The sequence below is a fragment of the Physeter macrocephalus genome, chromosome 16 (genome assembly GCF_002837175.3).
Source record: "Physeter macrocephalus isolate SW-GA chromosome 16, ASM283717v5, whole genome shotgun sequence".
NCBI lineage: Eukaryota > Metazoa > Chordata > Mammalia > Artiodactyla > Physeteridae > Physeter > Physeter macrocephalus.
Window position 1 is genome coordinate 64,294,828 of NC_041229.1, and position 15,839 is coordinate 64,310,666.

Genomic DNA, 15,839 nt, shown 5'->3' on the forward strand with positions numbered 1-15,839 from the left:
CGGGTTCGTGCCCCGGTCCGGGAAGATCCCACATGCCGCGGAGCGGCCGGGCCCGTGAGCCGTGGCCGCTGAGCCTGCACGTCCGGAGCCTGTGCTCCGCAGCGGGAGAGGCCACAACAGTGAGAGGCCCGCGTACAACTTAAAAAAAAAAAAAAAAAAAGATCTGTTTGAGCACAGATAGGCAGTTACGGAACTTTGGATCTCGCGGGTTCGTGCCCCGGTCCGGGAAGATCCCACATGCCGCGGAGTGGCCGGGCCCGTGAGCCGTGGCCGCTGAGCCTGCACGTCCGGAGCCTGTGCTCCGCAGCGGGAGAGGCCACAACAGTGAGAGGCCCGCGTACAACATTAAAAAAAAAAAAGATCTGTTTGAGTACAGATAGGCAGTTACGGAACTTTGGAGCTGGAAGGGACTTCAGAGATCATCTCTCTCATGTTAGAGGTGAGAAACCCATGCTGTAAGAGGTTCTGTGACTTGCTCACGGTCACACCACTGCTCAGTGGCAGGATCAGAATTATCCTGGGTCTCTGGTTTTATTCCCACTATGCCATTTACATGTTAGGCTTACAAAGAATAAAGGGTATTCCCTGTTTTTTCTCCCATGCCTTTCACAGCCATCCATTCTACCATCCATCTGCTGAAGCTGGGCAGCCCCCCACCACACAAAGAAGCCCGCCAGCGTCGGAAAGAACTCCGGAAGAAGGTGCTGGCTGAGCAGGAGGAGCTGGAGCGACAGATGAAGGAGCTCCAGGTGGCAAATGAAAACAAGCAGCAGGAGCTGGAGACCGTGAGGAAGGTGGGAGTGGACGCTGGGCTGGGGGCAGGCTCTCATTTCACTGCACAAGCCACAGCGACCTTGCTTACTTGGTAGAGCTTTGGTTCTACCAAGACTAGGTTAATGCAACCGTAGAGAGATTTTTTTTTTGTGAACTCTGCTCACAGGAAGTATATCTAGACCACTGAGTGAGACGCCCTGGTTTACCCAGCCCTTGAAAGTATGAGGGTCTCAGGGTAGCAGGGACATTTCATTGACCAGAAAAGAACATTGATAAGAACAATGAGCATAGTTGAATTTTGTCAGAGAAAGATGAGAAATTGTATTCCTCTAAGGATGTCAAGATCACTTTTGGTGAACTGGACAGGATCTGTTGCTTTTTTAGGTTTTCCCCCTTAGCTCCCGTCTTCACTCATGAGGATCTTGGAAGACCCTTAGTGTTAGAATTGTGGGGTTTTACTTATTGTTTGGAGTCAGAGATACAGTCTGGGTCAGCTTCTCTTTCCATCTCAGGGCTAGGAGGTCAAGTACCACAGGCTGTATGAGATAGTTGACATTCATTGGGAAACTTTCTTCCTCGGTTGTGTATATCACAATTCTGGGTGTGGTGCTGAGTCCCCAATGTGTGGTCATGGTCTTTACTTGGGGCGCCTTTGGGTTGATCCTGTCTGCCTTGAATCACTGAGCACCTGCTAACCACAAGCTCAAGCATCCTTTTGTGTCCTCCTGTGTACCACCTGTGCCCTGGGATGTGGCATAGTTTAAGGCCCCAAATTCCTGGCGGGGTTTTCCCTTTGCAACCCCTAGAAATGCCACACTCTGTGCTGACTTCCTCTGTTTCTGAAGTTGGTTGTCTATCTTACTGGTGTTTCCTGGTGTGTGATGAATCATTTTTCTCTTGTTGCTTTCAAGATTTTCTTTTTGTCTTTGGTTTTCCACCGTTTTACTATGATGTGTATGTCTGTATGATATGAAGTATGTGTTAAATTCTTTGTATTTATCTTAGAGTTTGTTCAACCTATTGGATGTGTAGGTTAATATTTTCCATCAAATTGGGAAAGTTTTCAGTCACTATTTCTTCCAGTATTTTTCCTTCTCCTTTCTCTCTTTCCTATCCTTCAGATACTCCTGTTATGTGAATGTTGGTGTACTTAATGGGTGTCTCACATTTCTCTGATGCTGTTTTCTTCTCTGTTCTTCAGACTGCATAATTTCTATCAATCTATCTTTGATAGATTCTTCCTACAGCCCAAATGTATGTGTGAGAACCTCTAGTGAATTTTTCATTTCAGTTATTGTACTTTTCAACTCCAGAATTTCCATTTGGTTCTTTTTTATAATTTCTGTCTCTTTATTGATGTTGTCTGTTTGATGGGATATCATCTTATCATCTATGACTTCCTTAAGCATGGTTTCCTTAGTTCTTTGAACATATAATAACTTCTTTGAAGTCTTTGCTAAATCCAGTATCTGGGCCCCTTCAAAGGAGTTTCTATTGCCTGCTTTTTTCCCTGCGTATGAGTCACACTTTTCTCTTTCTTTGCACATCTCATAATTTTTCGTTGAAAACTGAATGTTTTAGATAATACATTGTAGCAACTCTAGATATGGTTTTCGCCCCTGTGCAGCCTCTGACTGTCCTCCTCCAAAGCACAACCTTGGGCGTGCACACAGTGCCTTGGGGTGACCGAGGTGTCAGCAGGGCTTTTTATGGCATTCTTTTGTTTTATACAATTTTTAAAGGTTACACTACATTTACAGTTATTACAAAATATTGGCTATATTCCCCATGTTGTAGAATACATCCTTAAACCTGTCTTACACCCAACAGTTTGTACCTCCCACTTTCCCTACCCCTATCTTGCCCTCCCCCTGTAACTGCTAGTTTATTCTCTATATCTGTGAGCCTGCTTCTTTCTTGTTATATTCACTAGTTTGTTGTATGTTTTAGATTCCACATATAAGTGATATCATACTGTATTTGTCTTTCTCTGTCTGACTTACTTCATGTAGCATAATGCCTTCCAAGTCCATCCATGTTGCTGCAAATGGCAGAATTTAATTGTTTTTTATGGCTAAGTAGTATTCCATTGTAGATATGTATTCACCACATCTATTTTTTATTCATTCATCTGTTGATAGACACTTAGATTGCTAACATATCTTGACAATTATAAATAATGCTGCTGTGAACATTGGGATGCATGTATCTTTTCAGATCAGTGCTTTTGTTTTTCTTGGATATAAACCGAGGAGTGGGGACTTCCCTGGTGGTCCAGTGGTTAAGAATCCACTTTCCAATGCGGGGGACACGGGTTCAATCCTTGGTCAGGGAACTAAGCTCCCACATGCTGCAGGGCAACTAAGCCCGTGCGCCGCAACTGGAGAGCCCGTGCACTGCAGCTACTGAGCCTGTGCGCTCTGCAGCCCGCATACCACAACTAGAGAGAAGCCCGCGTGCCACAACGAAAAGACCCTGCATGCCACAACAAGGATCCTGTGTGCCACAACTAAGACCTGACACAGCCAAATAAAGAAATAAATAAAAATAATAAATAAATAAATAAATAAATAAATAAATATATATTAAAACCCAAAAAACCCAGGAGTAGAATTGCTGGGTCATATGGTAGTTCTGCTTTTTAGTTTTTTGAGGAAACTCCATACAGTTTTCCACAGTGGCTGTACCAGTTTACATTCCCACCAACAGTGTACAAGGTTTTGGGTTGTTTGTTTTTTTGATGTTGAGTTGTATGAGCTGTTTATATATGTTAGATATGTAGCAGTTGTGGAAACTCCATACAGTTTTCCACAGTGGCTGTACCAGTTTACATTCCCACCAACAGTGTACAAGGTTTTGGGTTGTTTGTTTTTTTGATGTTGAGTTGTATGAGCTGTTTATATATGTTAGATATTAATTCCTTATTGGTCATATCATTTGCAAATATTTTCTCCCATTTGGTAAGTTGTCTTTTCGCTTTGTCAGTGGCTTCCTTTGTTGTGTAAAAGCTTTAAAGTTTAATGAGGTCCCGTTTGTTTATTTTTGCTTTTATTTCTTTTACTTTAGGAGACAGATTAAAAATAAATTTCTGTGATTTATGTCAAAGGGTATTCTGCCTGCGTTTTCCTCTAGGAGTATTATAGTATCTGGTCTTACATTTAGGTCTTTAATCTATTTTGAGCTTATTTTTGTATGTGGCAGCAGAGCTCTTTGTCTCCATTTCTGATCTCTGTTAGTCTCTCAGCTCTCTGTTAAGCCGGCTGCCTCTGTTGGTATCACCTCCAGTTTTTCGTCTCACAGTGATTGCTCTGTTGTTTTCAACAATGCCCTGGGACCTACCTTGCCCCACAGTCTGATATTTAAATTCTGGCCCACATGTAGTTTTTGAGGCCTGTCTTTGAGACTTGTTCCTACTACACTGGGGCTCTTTGCTGGCTTCCCCTGTCAGACTTCTAGCTGGCCTGTGGTTTAGTTTGTTGGTCTTGTCGACTGAAAAAAAACACAGCCTAAAATCTGAGAGTTATGTTTTATTCGGGGACTTTACCGAGGACTCTAGCCAGCCCGGGAGAAAGCTTCTCAGGTCTGAGGAACTGTTCCAAAGAGGTAAGCGGGGAGCCAGAATACATAGGAGTTTTTGTTGAAAAAAACAAAACAAAACGTAGTTACTGCTAATCACAAAAAACAGATATTTCAAGTTAATGATTTTAGTGCTTTTCAATATATGGCAAGATGCAAATCTGAGCTCATTAAAATTATTTCTTAGATATGCATCTTAACTATCTAGGGCCAGTATCCTGTTTTCCTCCATCCTGAATTCCTCTCAGGGTGCACTGTTGGGACAGCTGCAGTGGCTGATGGCTTGATGGTGGGCAATATTCTTTGTTTATTGGAATGGCAAGCAACATTTTTTTGTCTGCACCCTCCTGTGAGATACCTTAGCCCTAGATTGGAAACTGAGGAGAGAGGGAGGCTTATGTTCTTGGTTCCATGGCCATGGGGTAGAGCCTCCTTCCACGGCCATGGTCGGGGGAGCAGTAGGCAGAGAGGGGGCCGCACCGTGGCTCACATGCCATAGACTTTTTACTATTCTTGCTGAGATTCAGTTGATTTTCTTGGATAAGTGTTCTCCGTTTGCTGTATGCTTTTAGGATAATTCCCAGAGACTTTAAATGGTTGTTTTTGCTTTTCTTCTAAATGTTGTTTTGCCAGGGAAAGGGTCTGTGGAGTTCCTCATGCACCCTTTGGGAAGTTGAGCTCTGATAAAGTTTTAAAGGATAATGTTAAGATGACAAAACTGTATAGGACAAGCTCAAGAAATAGATTCGAACCTCATGAATGCATTTGCAAGTGAATTTAACTTAATGACCGTACTAAAATTTTCTTGGCAAAATGTTGTTCAGAGTTATTAGGAATCATTCATTCACCTAATTTGTTTTGTATGTTGACTGGGAAAATTGTTGGAATGGAATTCCAGTGGATCTACAAGTTTTATTCTGTCTTTATTGAACACTGAGAATGTTTGACTTCCTCCATAATGTTTAAGTGTGACCCTTTCTCTCCACATGCACTTCCATTGTAATAGTCCCTGCTTTTCTGTGGCTGGGTTTTTGGGTAGAAACTAGAAGAAGCAGCATCTCGGGCAGCAGAAGAAGAAAAGAAGCGCCTTCAGACTCAAGTGGACCTACAGGCCAGGTTCAGCACGGAGCTGGAGCGGGAGAAGCTTGTGAGTACCGCATGCCCAGAGGTGCTGTGGCCTTAACTCACAGAGCCAGCCCTGGTCGGCAGAGGGGCAAAGGCCAGCCTGGGTTGGTGGAGGGTGAAGAGCTGGGAGGCTAGAGTGAGATCATCTTGCCAGCTTGGCTCTGCTCCTGACTTGCAGTGGGCTCCTGGGGAAGTTACATGTTTGTTCTTCATTCATTATCGGTTTATTGAGCACCTTCTCTATGCCAGGCACCATGCCAAGGATATAAAGGTAAACCTTGCACTCATGACCCCCAAGTAGAAATTTGTGGAATGGGATGATAAGTACTGGGGTAGGAGGATTAAAGTTCCTGGTTTGCCTGGGACAGTCCCTGCCATCCTGGTGCAATTATTAATAGCATCCCTTTCAGCCTTCAGAGTCTTGGCTTGGAAAATAAATAGCTACGGAAAAAGTAAGCATAAGTTCCATGACGTTGCACCTCTGTCATGAGCAAAGTGAGGGTTCTGAAGTCAGGAGAACACATGAATGCTGGTCTGCCGCTCTTGGCAGCTCTGACTCATCATCTGATTAGAGGTGCTCATCCCCAAGAGACCCAAGGTCCAGGTCACTTCAGGCAGCGGGCTGGTTAATTGGAACACAGGTCTCCTCACATGAGTTGCAGTGTGTGGGAGAGGGCTGGGCCCAGGGCCTATTAAATAGGTGCTGTAACATTCCCTTTAGCACCTTTTTGTTGCTCAGACTTGAAGTGGACGTGTTTGTGTCTCGAGAAGAAGGCACGTGTGACATGGGGGGTGCTGCCCTCGCGGCCAGAAGATCTGGGTTCGTGTCCTCTGCTCCTGCTGATGAATAACTCGTTTCTCTTCTTCAAATTAGGGGGATAGTCGTATGATCCTTCATGACCCTTATGAGGGTGAACTAAGCTAATGCAAGTAAAAGTATCTTATAAACTGCAGAGACGTATGCTAATGTGTATGTTATTGCATTTAGGATGTCCTTGTCTTTTCACTTATAAGGCAGAAATTCAAAGATCTTTACGCTAGAATTGAGAAACCATAAATGTCTTAGAACACTAATTAAGTGCTTGAGGTCCCCCAGGGGCCAGAGGTGCCCTAGGGAGGGCAGCCAGGTAAGTGCAGAAGGGCTCACTGCAGGCCAGTCTTTCCTTTCCCCCTTATTTTAACCCTTCAGCTGTTCTGACTGGGAAGAGGTTCATTCCCTTTAGAGGAGACTCTTGGTAGAAAGATGGTGATTTTAAGACAGAAAGGAGTTAAAAGAGAAATCATACAGGGAAATATTTTTTTCTTGAGTCTGAAATGTGGAGTGAAAGGGATGAGAAATATACCAGGGCAGAACAGCGTTTAGGGTGTAGTATGTGTACCCAGACTCTTTGGTTGTGGTCTTGGGTCTCGGCATTGAGTGTGGTGCTCTTGCTTCCTCGGTCTTTGGGGAGTGAAGGACGGGGCCCTGTCCACCCTGATGGGCTGCGGCTGTGGGCTGTGCTGCGGCTTCACTCAGGGTGGTGGTGGAGCGGGAGGCTTTCCCTGAGGGCGAAGTCAACCTGAGTTTAAACATGACTCTTTTATACCGTCAGATCAGGCAGCAGATGGAAGAACAGGTTGCCCAGAAATCCTCTGAACTGGAACAGTATTTGCAGCGGGTCCGGGAGCTGGAAGACATGTACCTAAAGCTGCAGGAGGCTCTAGAGGATGAGAGGCAGGCCCGGCAAGATGAAGAGACTGTGCGGAAGCTTCAGGCCAGGTGCCGATCGCCTCATCCTCTGTGCTTTATGTGCTTTGCCTGGACTCCTCATACACTTTCTAGGAGTGACTAACTCTGCTGGAGAGGGAGGGGTCTCTGACAGATTGGAGAGACCCTGGAGGCTTGGCTGGCTGGGCTATTTATTCCCAGTCTGGGCCACTGGGAGACCCTTGCTTATAGGGCTAAAGACAGGCCTCAGTTACCCTCTCCCAGTTTCTAACTTGCTTCCCCATTTGCTTTCTTTAAGATGTCATGTCAGGGGATGCAGCGCTAAAAACTGTTTCCCCAGCTGGTCAGTGCAGGCATATCTTGTGCTTTAAGCTACGCCCCCTGTTTTAGGAGCACTTGTGGGATGAGCTGGGGTACATTTTCCATGGCTGCCATGCCACATGTGGAGCGGCAACAGATGTTCTTTTAATCTTCAGGAGGAAAGAAAGAAGGAGGTTTCTTTGTTATGTGTGTTGCCAAAAATGACTTCAAAAATAAATGAATTAGGTTTTGAAAGGTTTGATTCTATTAAGGAAAAAATTATCTTCTAAATAGAAAATTAAATGCCTAGCACATTGCCTGGCATTTATGGGTCCTACAAGTGTGTGTTCGCCATGGTGTTAACCAGGGAATGGGAACCACCACCCTGTTGTCATTGGGCAGTGATGTTAGCACACCATCCACTGCATGGGAAGGTTTGGTCCCATGTGACTTGCAAAGAGAGACATTCTAAGGGACATTAGACGTTTTTGAACCTCCTCATCATTTGTGATGTGTCAAGAGTTTATAGATCGCCTTGTGCAGAGAATTCACAGGTGAGATATGTTATATATATTAACTTCTGTGAAGCTTTGAGGGAGGTTAATTATGACACAGCAGAGATTAGATCATAAAGGGAACCAGATAACTCTAGAAATTTATTAAAGTATTAGTTATTTCATGTTTATAGAATGAGTGATGTTTTGAATAAGACAATTTTGGATAATTGATGCCAGTAGTTTTTAACCAGTGGTAAATATCATCGTCACCTATAAAGCTTTTAAAAAATACTCATGTAGGGCTTGTCACAAACACTAAATCAAAATATCTGTGGATAGGAGCCCAGGCATGAGTATTGTTATTTAAAAAGCTCTGGCTAGGGAATTGCCTGGCAATCTAGTGGTTAGGACTCGGTGCTTCCACTGCAGGGGACATGGGTTCTCTCCCTGGTCGGTGAACTAAGATCCCTGCATGCTGTGCAATGTGGCCAAAAAAAAAAAAAAGCTCTGGCTAATTATTTTGTACACTCTGATTTAAGTAAATGGCAAAATGGTTTCAACCTTTTAAATGCAAATATAACTACTACATACAGCTCTGCTCCAATAAGCTGAAATTACTGCACAAAAACTAACTTCTTTTTCTTGGGGTATATAAGGCCATTTTATGAATTTTACTACTCTAAATTGTTTTTCTTTTACCTTAGTTTTTGGAACTTGAAGTGGACAGATTCGCGCCATCTAGTGGTCATTTTTAAGTGAGGCGAGTCCATCTCTTTCCCGAAGTCACAGGAGGCTGGGCCTCATTCAGGGGGACATTTTGTCAGATTGGCAAAGGGGGCTTTCTCCTTGCTCCCACTCAGGGTAGGCCTTTCTGGGTAGGAAATCAAGGGAAGTCATCGTGGAGTTGAGATAGAAACATTTAAGTCTGGTACTAATGAACTGTAACATAATCTTAGGCTGAGGGTGTATATACAGGGCTTTTTTTTTTTTTTTTAATTTATTTTTATTTTTGGCTGCGCGCGGGCTTTCTCTAGCTGCGGTGAGCGGGGGCTATTCTTCGTTGCGGTACGTGGGCTTCTCATTGCGGTGGCTTCTCTTGTTGCGGAGCACGGGCTCTAGGCGCGTGGGCTTCAGTAGTTGTGGCACGTGGGCTCAATAGTTGTGGCTCGTGAGCTCTAGAGCGCAGGCTCAGTAGTTGTGGAGCACGGACATAGTTGCTCCGCAGCATGTGGGATCTTCTGGACCAGGGCTGGAACCCGTGTCCCTGCATTGGCAGGCAGATTCTTAACCACTGCGCCACCAGGGAAGCCCTAGAGGGCTTTTTAGTTAGCCTCTGTCCTTTCTTTAAGCAATAGCAAGTCATTCTTGGAATGTTTGGCATCTCATTGTTCTTCCAGTGGATGGTGCCTTCTCTGTCAGTGTCTTAAATTTTCCCAGAGATATTTTTTATAGTGAATTATTTAAATACAAGAACTTTGACTTGAGCCATCTGGATCTTGTTGTTTTTTTTTCCCCACTAAAATTGAAGGTTTTTTTTTTTTTAATGCGTAATCCTGAAGGTTATCTATCCTCTCTTGAATGGGAACTCAGAAGGAAACTGTTCATTTAACATTTGAACAACTCAATTATTGGAAAGTTCTTGAGACGGAGCCATAGTCTGTCCGATTATAACTTCCACCCACTAAATTTTTGTGTCTGTGAGGCCTAGGAGCGTACCTTAGGTCTGTATTCCCAGCAACTAGTACAGTGTATGGCACACAGTAAGTGCCCAAGGAGTCTTTTTTGAACGAATGGAGCCAGGTTCTACTCATGGGGCCATGTGGAACAACAGTCTCTTCCATGCGATAATACTCTTCATGTATTTGAAGGCAGGTTGGCGCTGAGCCCTGGAGTGAGGTCTGGGTTTGATTCCCAGCCCTGGTACTTTCTAGCTGTGTAATTTTAGAAAAGTTAGTCATTTCTTGCAGCCTGCAGTTCCTTATCTATACAATAAGCTCATAGGGTTGTTGTGAAGGGTAAAGGAGGGGATGCTTGCAAAGAGTTTCGTGTAACGTCTGGATTTGGTAGTCACTCGGAGTATGTTGGTTTCTGTTCCTTTAGCTCATCTGCAGATGGGGAAGATATGCAATGTATAGAATGTCAAATAAGCATTCAAAAAAGGTGTTGACAGGCTGGAATGATGGTTTTAGAGCAAGAAGATAATTTAAAATATCAACAGAACAAGTATAGGATCCAGGATACTTGGCTTAATAGCAGCTCATTTGAAAAGATTCAGGGTTTTACTTCCCTGATAGGACTGATTGCCAAAAACCTCATATACTCTCAGGCAGCCTTCATGAAGTATTTGGAGCAAATGAGGTAATAGTCCCACCATACTAATATGAGCTGATATTTATTCAGCACTTATGACATGGTAGGCACTGTTCTAAGTACCTTACCTGCATTATCACGTTTAATGGATCAGCAAACCTTTGATGGTAGGTATAGTTCCTATTCCTTTTTTATAAATGAAGAAACTGAGTCACAGAGAGGTTCAAGTCTTTAGTCAGGAGTCTTGTTTGTAAACCACAGAAACCAGCTTGGGTTAGCTAAAGAAATAAAAGCATTTGTTGGAAGGTTCTTGAGAAACTCACCACTTCCACAGAAAGGCAGGTGGCCAGGCCTTGAACACAGGCAGGAACCAAGGGAGGCTGAGCGGCCCTGACCAGGCCACGGCAAGAGCCCAGCGAGGGTGCCACTGATGTCGACATTGGCACCGTGGGTCGGTCGGTCAGTTGTCTCCATTGCTTCTGCCATCACTTGACACTAGATGTTGCTGCCACCAAAAGATAAATTCTTCACTGTCTCTGCTCCTTTGTGTCAGTGGCTTCCATCAAGACATCCCTAGACACGTGAAGGGGATTCAGGCTGGGCAGCGTAACCTCCTGCAAATGTCCCTTCCCCTCCAGACTTTCACCACTAGGATGAAGAATCCTTCCGGTCTCATTCACTGTTGTATCCCCTGTGCCTAGAAAAGCACATGGACGGTGTGGAATATATACACACTGAGTGAGTGAGTCCACTCTGCGCTGGTCAGCCCACGTTGGCAGTGTTGTGTTCACTGCGGATGTCACACCCCGAGGGATGTCTCAGAGGGTGCAGACTGGCCCTTGGTGGAACCCGGGGTAGGGGATGGGCGAGCTCATCTTACTTGAGGAAGAACTTTCTAAGAATCAAGGCTGCCAGAAATAAACTGACCCGGTTTGTGAAGCGTGGCCCATCACACAGAACCGGAGAACCACCCTGTAGGATGTTGTAGAGGGAATTCTTACCATGGTGTGGGACTGGGGGTGGGGATTGGGGTAGTCAGATAGGGGCTGTAGAGTCTGTTACGTTACTTCTGCTGTTGTCGGTTTTAGAAGCGCAAATGCTCTTAGGTCGTAGTTACTGGCCTGCCGTGTGGCTTGTTACCCTAATTCTGATGGTCAAGCCGGTAGAGATGCGTCCTGTCCTGGGCTGGTATCTAACCACATTGTCTACACTTTGGGTACAGGTAGGGCTGCATGTTAATTTATTTGTTAAATACGGGCATAGCTGGATATTCTCACATAGGTAGCCTGTTGTTAAAAGATAACATTTTGAAGTCACACAGGCCTGGGTTGAAATCCATTACTTACCTGTGCGTCATACTTTTAAACCCTTTGACTTCATCTGCAGGGATAATAACACCTTGCAGAATCGTGGAAGGTTAGCAGCAATGAAGGTGAAGAGCCTGACAGGCGGTGCTTCGTTAGTAAATGGTGTCTGCTTACTCTGCCTTTTGTCAGCTCCTTCTCTTGCTTTCATTAGTCAGCTTTTTCCTTGGTGATAGGTTTTCGCTAGTTAAAAAATGTTTTAATGTTATAGCAACCTGGCAAATTTCCAAACATGGCCCTGCCACCTGCCTGCCAGGTGAATGACCTCGTGCAGGTCACTTAACCTTTGTGCCTCACTTTTTTCACCTCTGAACTGAATAATAATAGTACTTAAGTCTATTGTGAGGATTCATTGAGAAAACACACTTCCTACTTGGCCCATTAAGCCTTCAACGCATGTTATTTTTACTGTCATTTTTTTTTTCATAAAAGGGTGAAACAGAGCTGGGAGCAGGACTCATGAGTCACCTTAGCCACTTTGTGAATCTAGTTTCCTTCTTGTGAAATGAGGGGTGGGTTAGATGACCCCCAGGCTTCTCTGCGGCTCTGGCGTGCTCCGCTGTCTGCTGGGTCAGGGGCGGTGACCGTTGGGTCTGACGCTGAGCTCGTCTCGCAGGTTGCTGGAGGAGGAGTCGTCCAAGAGGGCCGAGCTGGAGAAGTGGCACTTGGAGCAGCAGCAGGCCATTCGGACCACGGAGGCGGAGAAGCAGGAGCTGGAGAACCAGCGCGCCGTCAAAGAGCAGGCCCTGCAGGAAGCCGTGGAGCAGCTGCAGCGGCTCGAGCTTGAGCGGAAGCAAGCACTTGAGCAGTACGAGGTCATTAAACCCAGCCCTGCAAACACGTGCATTTAAATATTCTTAAACATTTAAAACAACAGGATATTTGCTTTACTGTGAGAAGCGGTGAAGAATTGTGTTTAGCTGTAGGTAGGAATTTTTTTACAGGCGATGGGGCTTTAACAGTTGGAGTCCAATCAAGAGACTGAAACTACACGGCAGTATGAACAGGGAAGGTTTAATATAAACAACTATTAACTCTAACAGGGGATTACCTCCTGAGCAGCAAAGAAAACTCTGAGCTGCAGGAAGGGCAGACACAGGAAGCAGCCACTGCCTCTAGGGCTGAGGCAGAGCACCCAGGGGAGGAACACATCCTCTTTGCTCCCTTAGCCCAGTGCTGTGATCCAGTCCTTCTTGGAGAGGGCATGGCCTTCGCCCACTGGGTGGCAGAAAAGCTCAGCGAGGTGCTGAGACTGGGAAGCCACCCTCTGGGGCGCTGGTGGAAGCTGCCCACAGCGGAGGTGCTGCTAAAACCCACTGGTGTGAGCACCATGGGTGTCCCACTTGCCACAGGAGCTGCTGAGCAGAGCACAGCGGAGCCTCCTCCAGTGTCCCACCAGCCCCTCCACTAACGAAGCTTAAGTGGCGCCAGCTGGCGAGGGAACGTTAGCCTAACAGCACAGGCAAGACAGCGAAGGGTGGATTTGGAGCCGAGAGGCAGTAAGCCGTAACTGGCACACAAGGATCTTATATATTCATCTATAATTAGTGCGAATTAGGTCCTCTGTGTGACCTCGGGCAGGTTACTTAACTGCTCTGAATCCTAGTTTCCACATCTGTAAAACAGGATAATAGTATTTCGTGCTTCTTATGGCTGTGACGATTTAATGAGATAATCCACTAGTGTACAGTAAGTGCCTAATCATTGTTATTTGACTCTTAAACTGCCTGTGTGTTTGCATAGTCTAAAATCTGCTTTTGTTCCAGGGAGTTAAAAAGAAGCTGGAGATGGCAACTAACAAGACCAAGAGCTGGAAGGACAGAGTGGCCCAGCATGAAGGGTTAATTCGATTGATAGAACCAGGTAACACACTCTTTGAAGTAATCAGATATTTAGTCAATTTATTTTTCTGTTTTATTTGTGTACTTGAATTATGCTAAAAAAAAAAAACAAACCCAAAACAAAAAACAAAACTTCCTCAGCCCAAATATACCGAAACCCAGATGTTTACAGTAAATTTTTCTTGAATAATCACTTGCCCTCTGATAGATAAGAAGGCCTGGTTAATCCCCTTCGTATACATCTTCCAGTTGTTTTGGCTGGTATAACCTTTATGGATGTTCCTCAGAGAAGAAATAAAGTAGAAAAGTTACTCCTTTTTCTGTGGAAAAATGATAATGTTAATTGAAGAATATAAGACTTCCTATGTTTAATGCAGGTTTGTCTCTTAGGTTCCAAAAACCCTCACCTGATCACTAACTGGGGCCCTGCAGCTTTCACCCAGGCAGAACTTGAAGAGAGAGAGAAGAGCTGGAAAGGAAAGAAGGCCACGGAGTGAGCAGAAGTCATGTCAGTTATGTAGGTTCTGAGTATAACTGGAAAGCTTTATGCTAAAGACAAAAGGACCTGGCTTTGCTGCTTCTAACTCTTCTTCTTTCAGTGCCTCCTGTGGGGTCAGTATACTAAGGAACACTTCTTACTTATCTGCCTGTAAAGAAGGGCTTACCTGAAAAGAAAAGAAAAAAGCCTCGTCAAGCTCTTTATTTACCCTTTCTCTGAAAACTTCAGCTTCTGAAAGTTCCCGTTAGCTTCCTCAGATTGTCGGTGGGGCCAGCGCTAGGACAGCGCGGTGGCGCCCTCATCGACCCGTGGCGTGTGGCTGGCAGCGAGTGGCGCTCAGCTCACCGGCTACCAGGACCTCTGCGGGCCGGGCCATTGTTCTTCCTCCTCCGAGTGCTTGTTCCTAAACTAGATGGGCCAGTCTGCTCGCCGTGGCCCGCGGTTGATCTGGACTGCCTGTGACCACGGCTGCTCTACTGGAGAAGGCGTTTCTCCCGCAAGTGGTCCTCGCTCTGACTAAGCGGTTGCCGTCCGTGTCTCTGGTTGTGCAGGTTCATGCAGTGTGACCAGTTGGCATCCTGGTCCCAGCGGCGCTATCTCAAGGAGGCAGAAGTCTTTCAAACAGTGCTTTGGCTGAGATAGATACTTACGAGTCAAGGACAGCACAGAGATGAACTAAGTAAATCCCATTTGGAATGATGTTTTGATACTAACTGAATTCCTCCTAATATTTAAAATGGTTTCAACTGTCCAAGTGCCAGCAGACCCCTTGGTTTTACTTTTGTAGTTACTGTACAGAACATTTCAGGTGTCCATGAATGCTTGTCCTAATCAGACCTTTTCCTTGATAAATAGGGATATGATCATTTCTAGGAATCATTCATGAAAAAAGTTTTAAAATGTATTTTTGTGATGTGCTATGTTGAGAGGGAACAAAATATTTATAATTTTCAAACATTCTTACCTAAATATTGTACAATGTAATATGCTGAACTTAATTTTTTTGCTAATTTTCTAAGATATATTAAAAGTGTTTTGTATGGTTTTTGTTTGTTTTAGTAAAATGGAATCAGTAAGAAAATAAAAAAATACCAGAAGAGCATACATTTTCAACTGTCTGATTTGATAGGACAGGAGGGTAAGGTTGTGTGTATTTGTGCATGTTTTCATATAATGAGATGAACTTGGATTTAGGGACACTTCCTGAAAACACTGCGTTTGCAGTTTGGAGCCCCCAGACCAGTGCTATCACTAAGTTAGCTGTGGCCTCAAGTTTGGCATTTGAGTCACTGATGTGGGAAACCGTGGTGGATGTGTCAGCTCACAAACGGGAACTTACAAAGATGATTTCTCCCTCATTGTTGCTGTGCCCTCCAAATTCTCTTACCTCTGCTTTCCCGAATTTTCTTTTTATGCCTCTCAGTTTTTCTTTCAGTTTTACCAGAGTAAACAGTGTGGTTTTTTTGTTTTGGTTTTACACAGTTGCCAAGATTAAAACTCCTCTTGTGGATTAAGCAGGCCCACTCAGTCCAGCGTGATTGTGTCTTGGAAAACTGATCATTTCCTTCTAGAGGAGAGGACACAGTGGTTGGTGTTTTTTTAACTTTTTTTTTTTTTGGCTGCGTCGGGTCTTAGTCGTAGCACACGGGATCTTCGTTGTGGTGCTCGGGATCCTTGCTAGATGTGGCTCGCGGGCTTCTCTCTAGTTGTAGCGTGTGGGTTTTTTCTCTTCTCTAGTTGTGGTGTGCAGGCTCCTGGGTGCGTGGGCTCTGTAGTTGTGGCACGCAGGCTCCAGAGCGTGTGGGCCCTGTAGTTTGCAGCACACAGGCTCTCTAGTTGAGGCGC

The 15,839-nt window shown here is 44.8% G+C and overlaps 1 protein-coding gene across 2 annotated transcripts in view; it reads left to right on the plus strand.

The window, feature by feature from the left end:
- Nucleotides 1–15,096, plus strand: part of SWAP70 (switching B cell complex subunit SWAP70) — a 79,488-nt gene extending 64,392 nt beyond the window's left edge. The window contains exons 7-12 of one of the 2 annotated variants that reach the window (XM_024118750.3): nt 613–794; nt 5,390–5,497; nt 7,068–7,234; nt 12,271–12,469; nt 13,421–13,517; nt 13,886–15,096. In XM_024118750.3, coding sequence (XP_023974518.1) covers nt 613–794; nt 5,390–5,497; nt 7,068–7,234; nt 12,271–12,469; nt 13,421–13,517; nt 13,886–13,992 — 860 coding nt within the window. In that variant the 3' untranslated portion in view covers nt 13,993–15,096. Of the gene's footprint in view, nt 1–612; nt 795–5,389; nt 5,498–7,067; nt 7,235–8,684; nt 8,741–12,270; nt 12,470–13,420; nt 13,518–13,885 lie in introns of those variants that run through there. The other variant, XM_028501151.2, reaches the window with a different exon arrangement.
- Nucleotides 15,097–15,839: the final 743 nt, after the last annotated feature.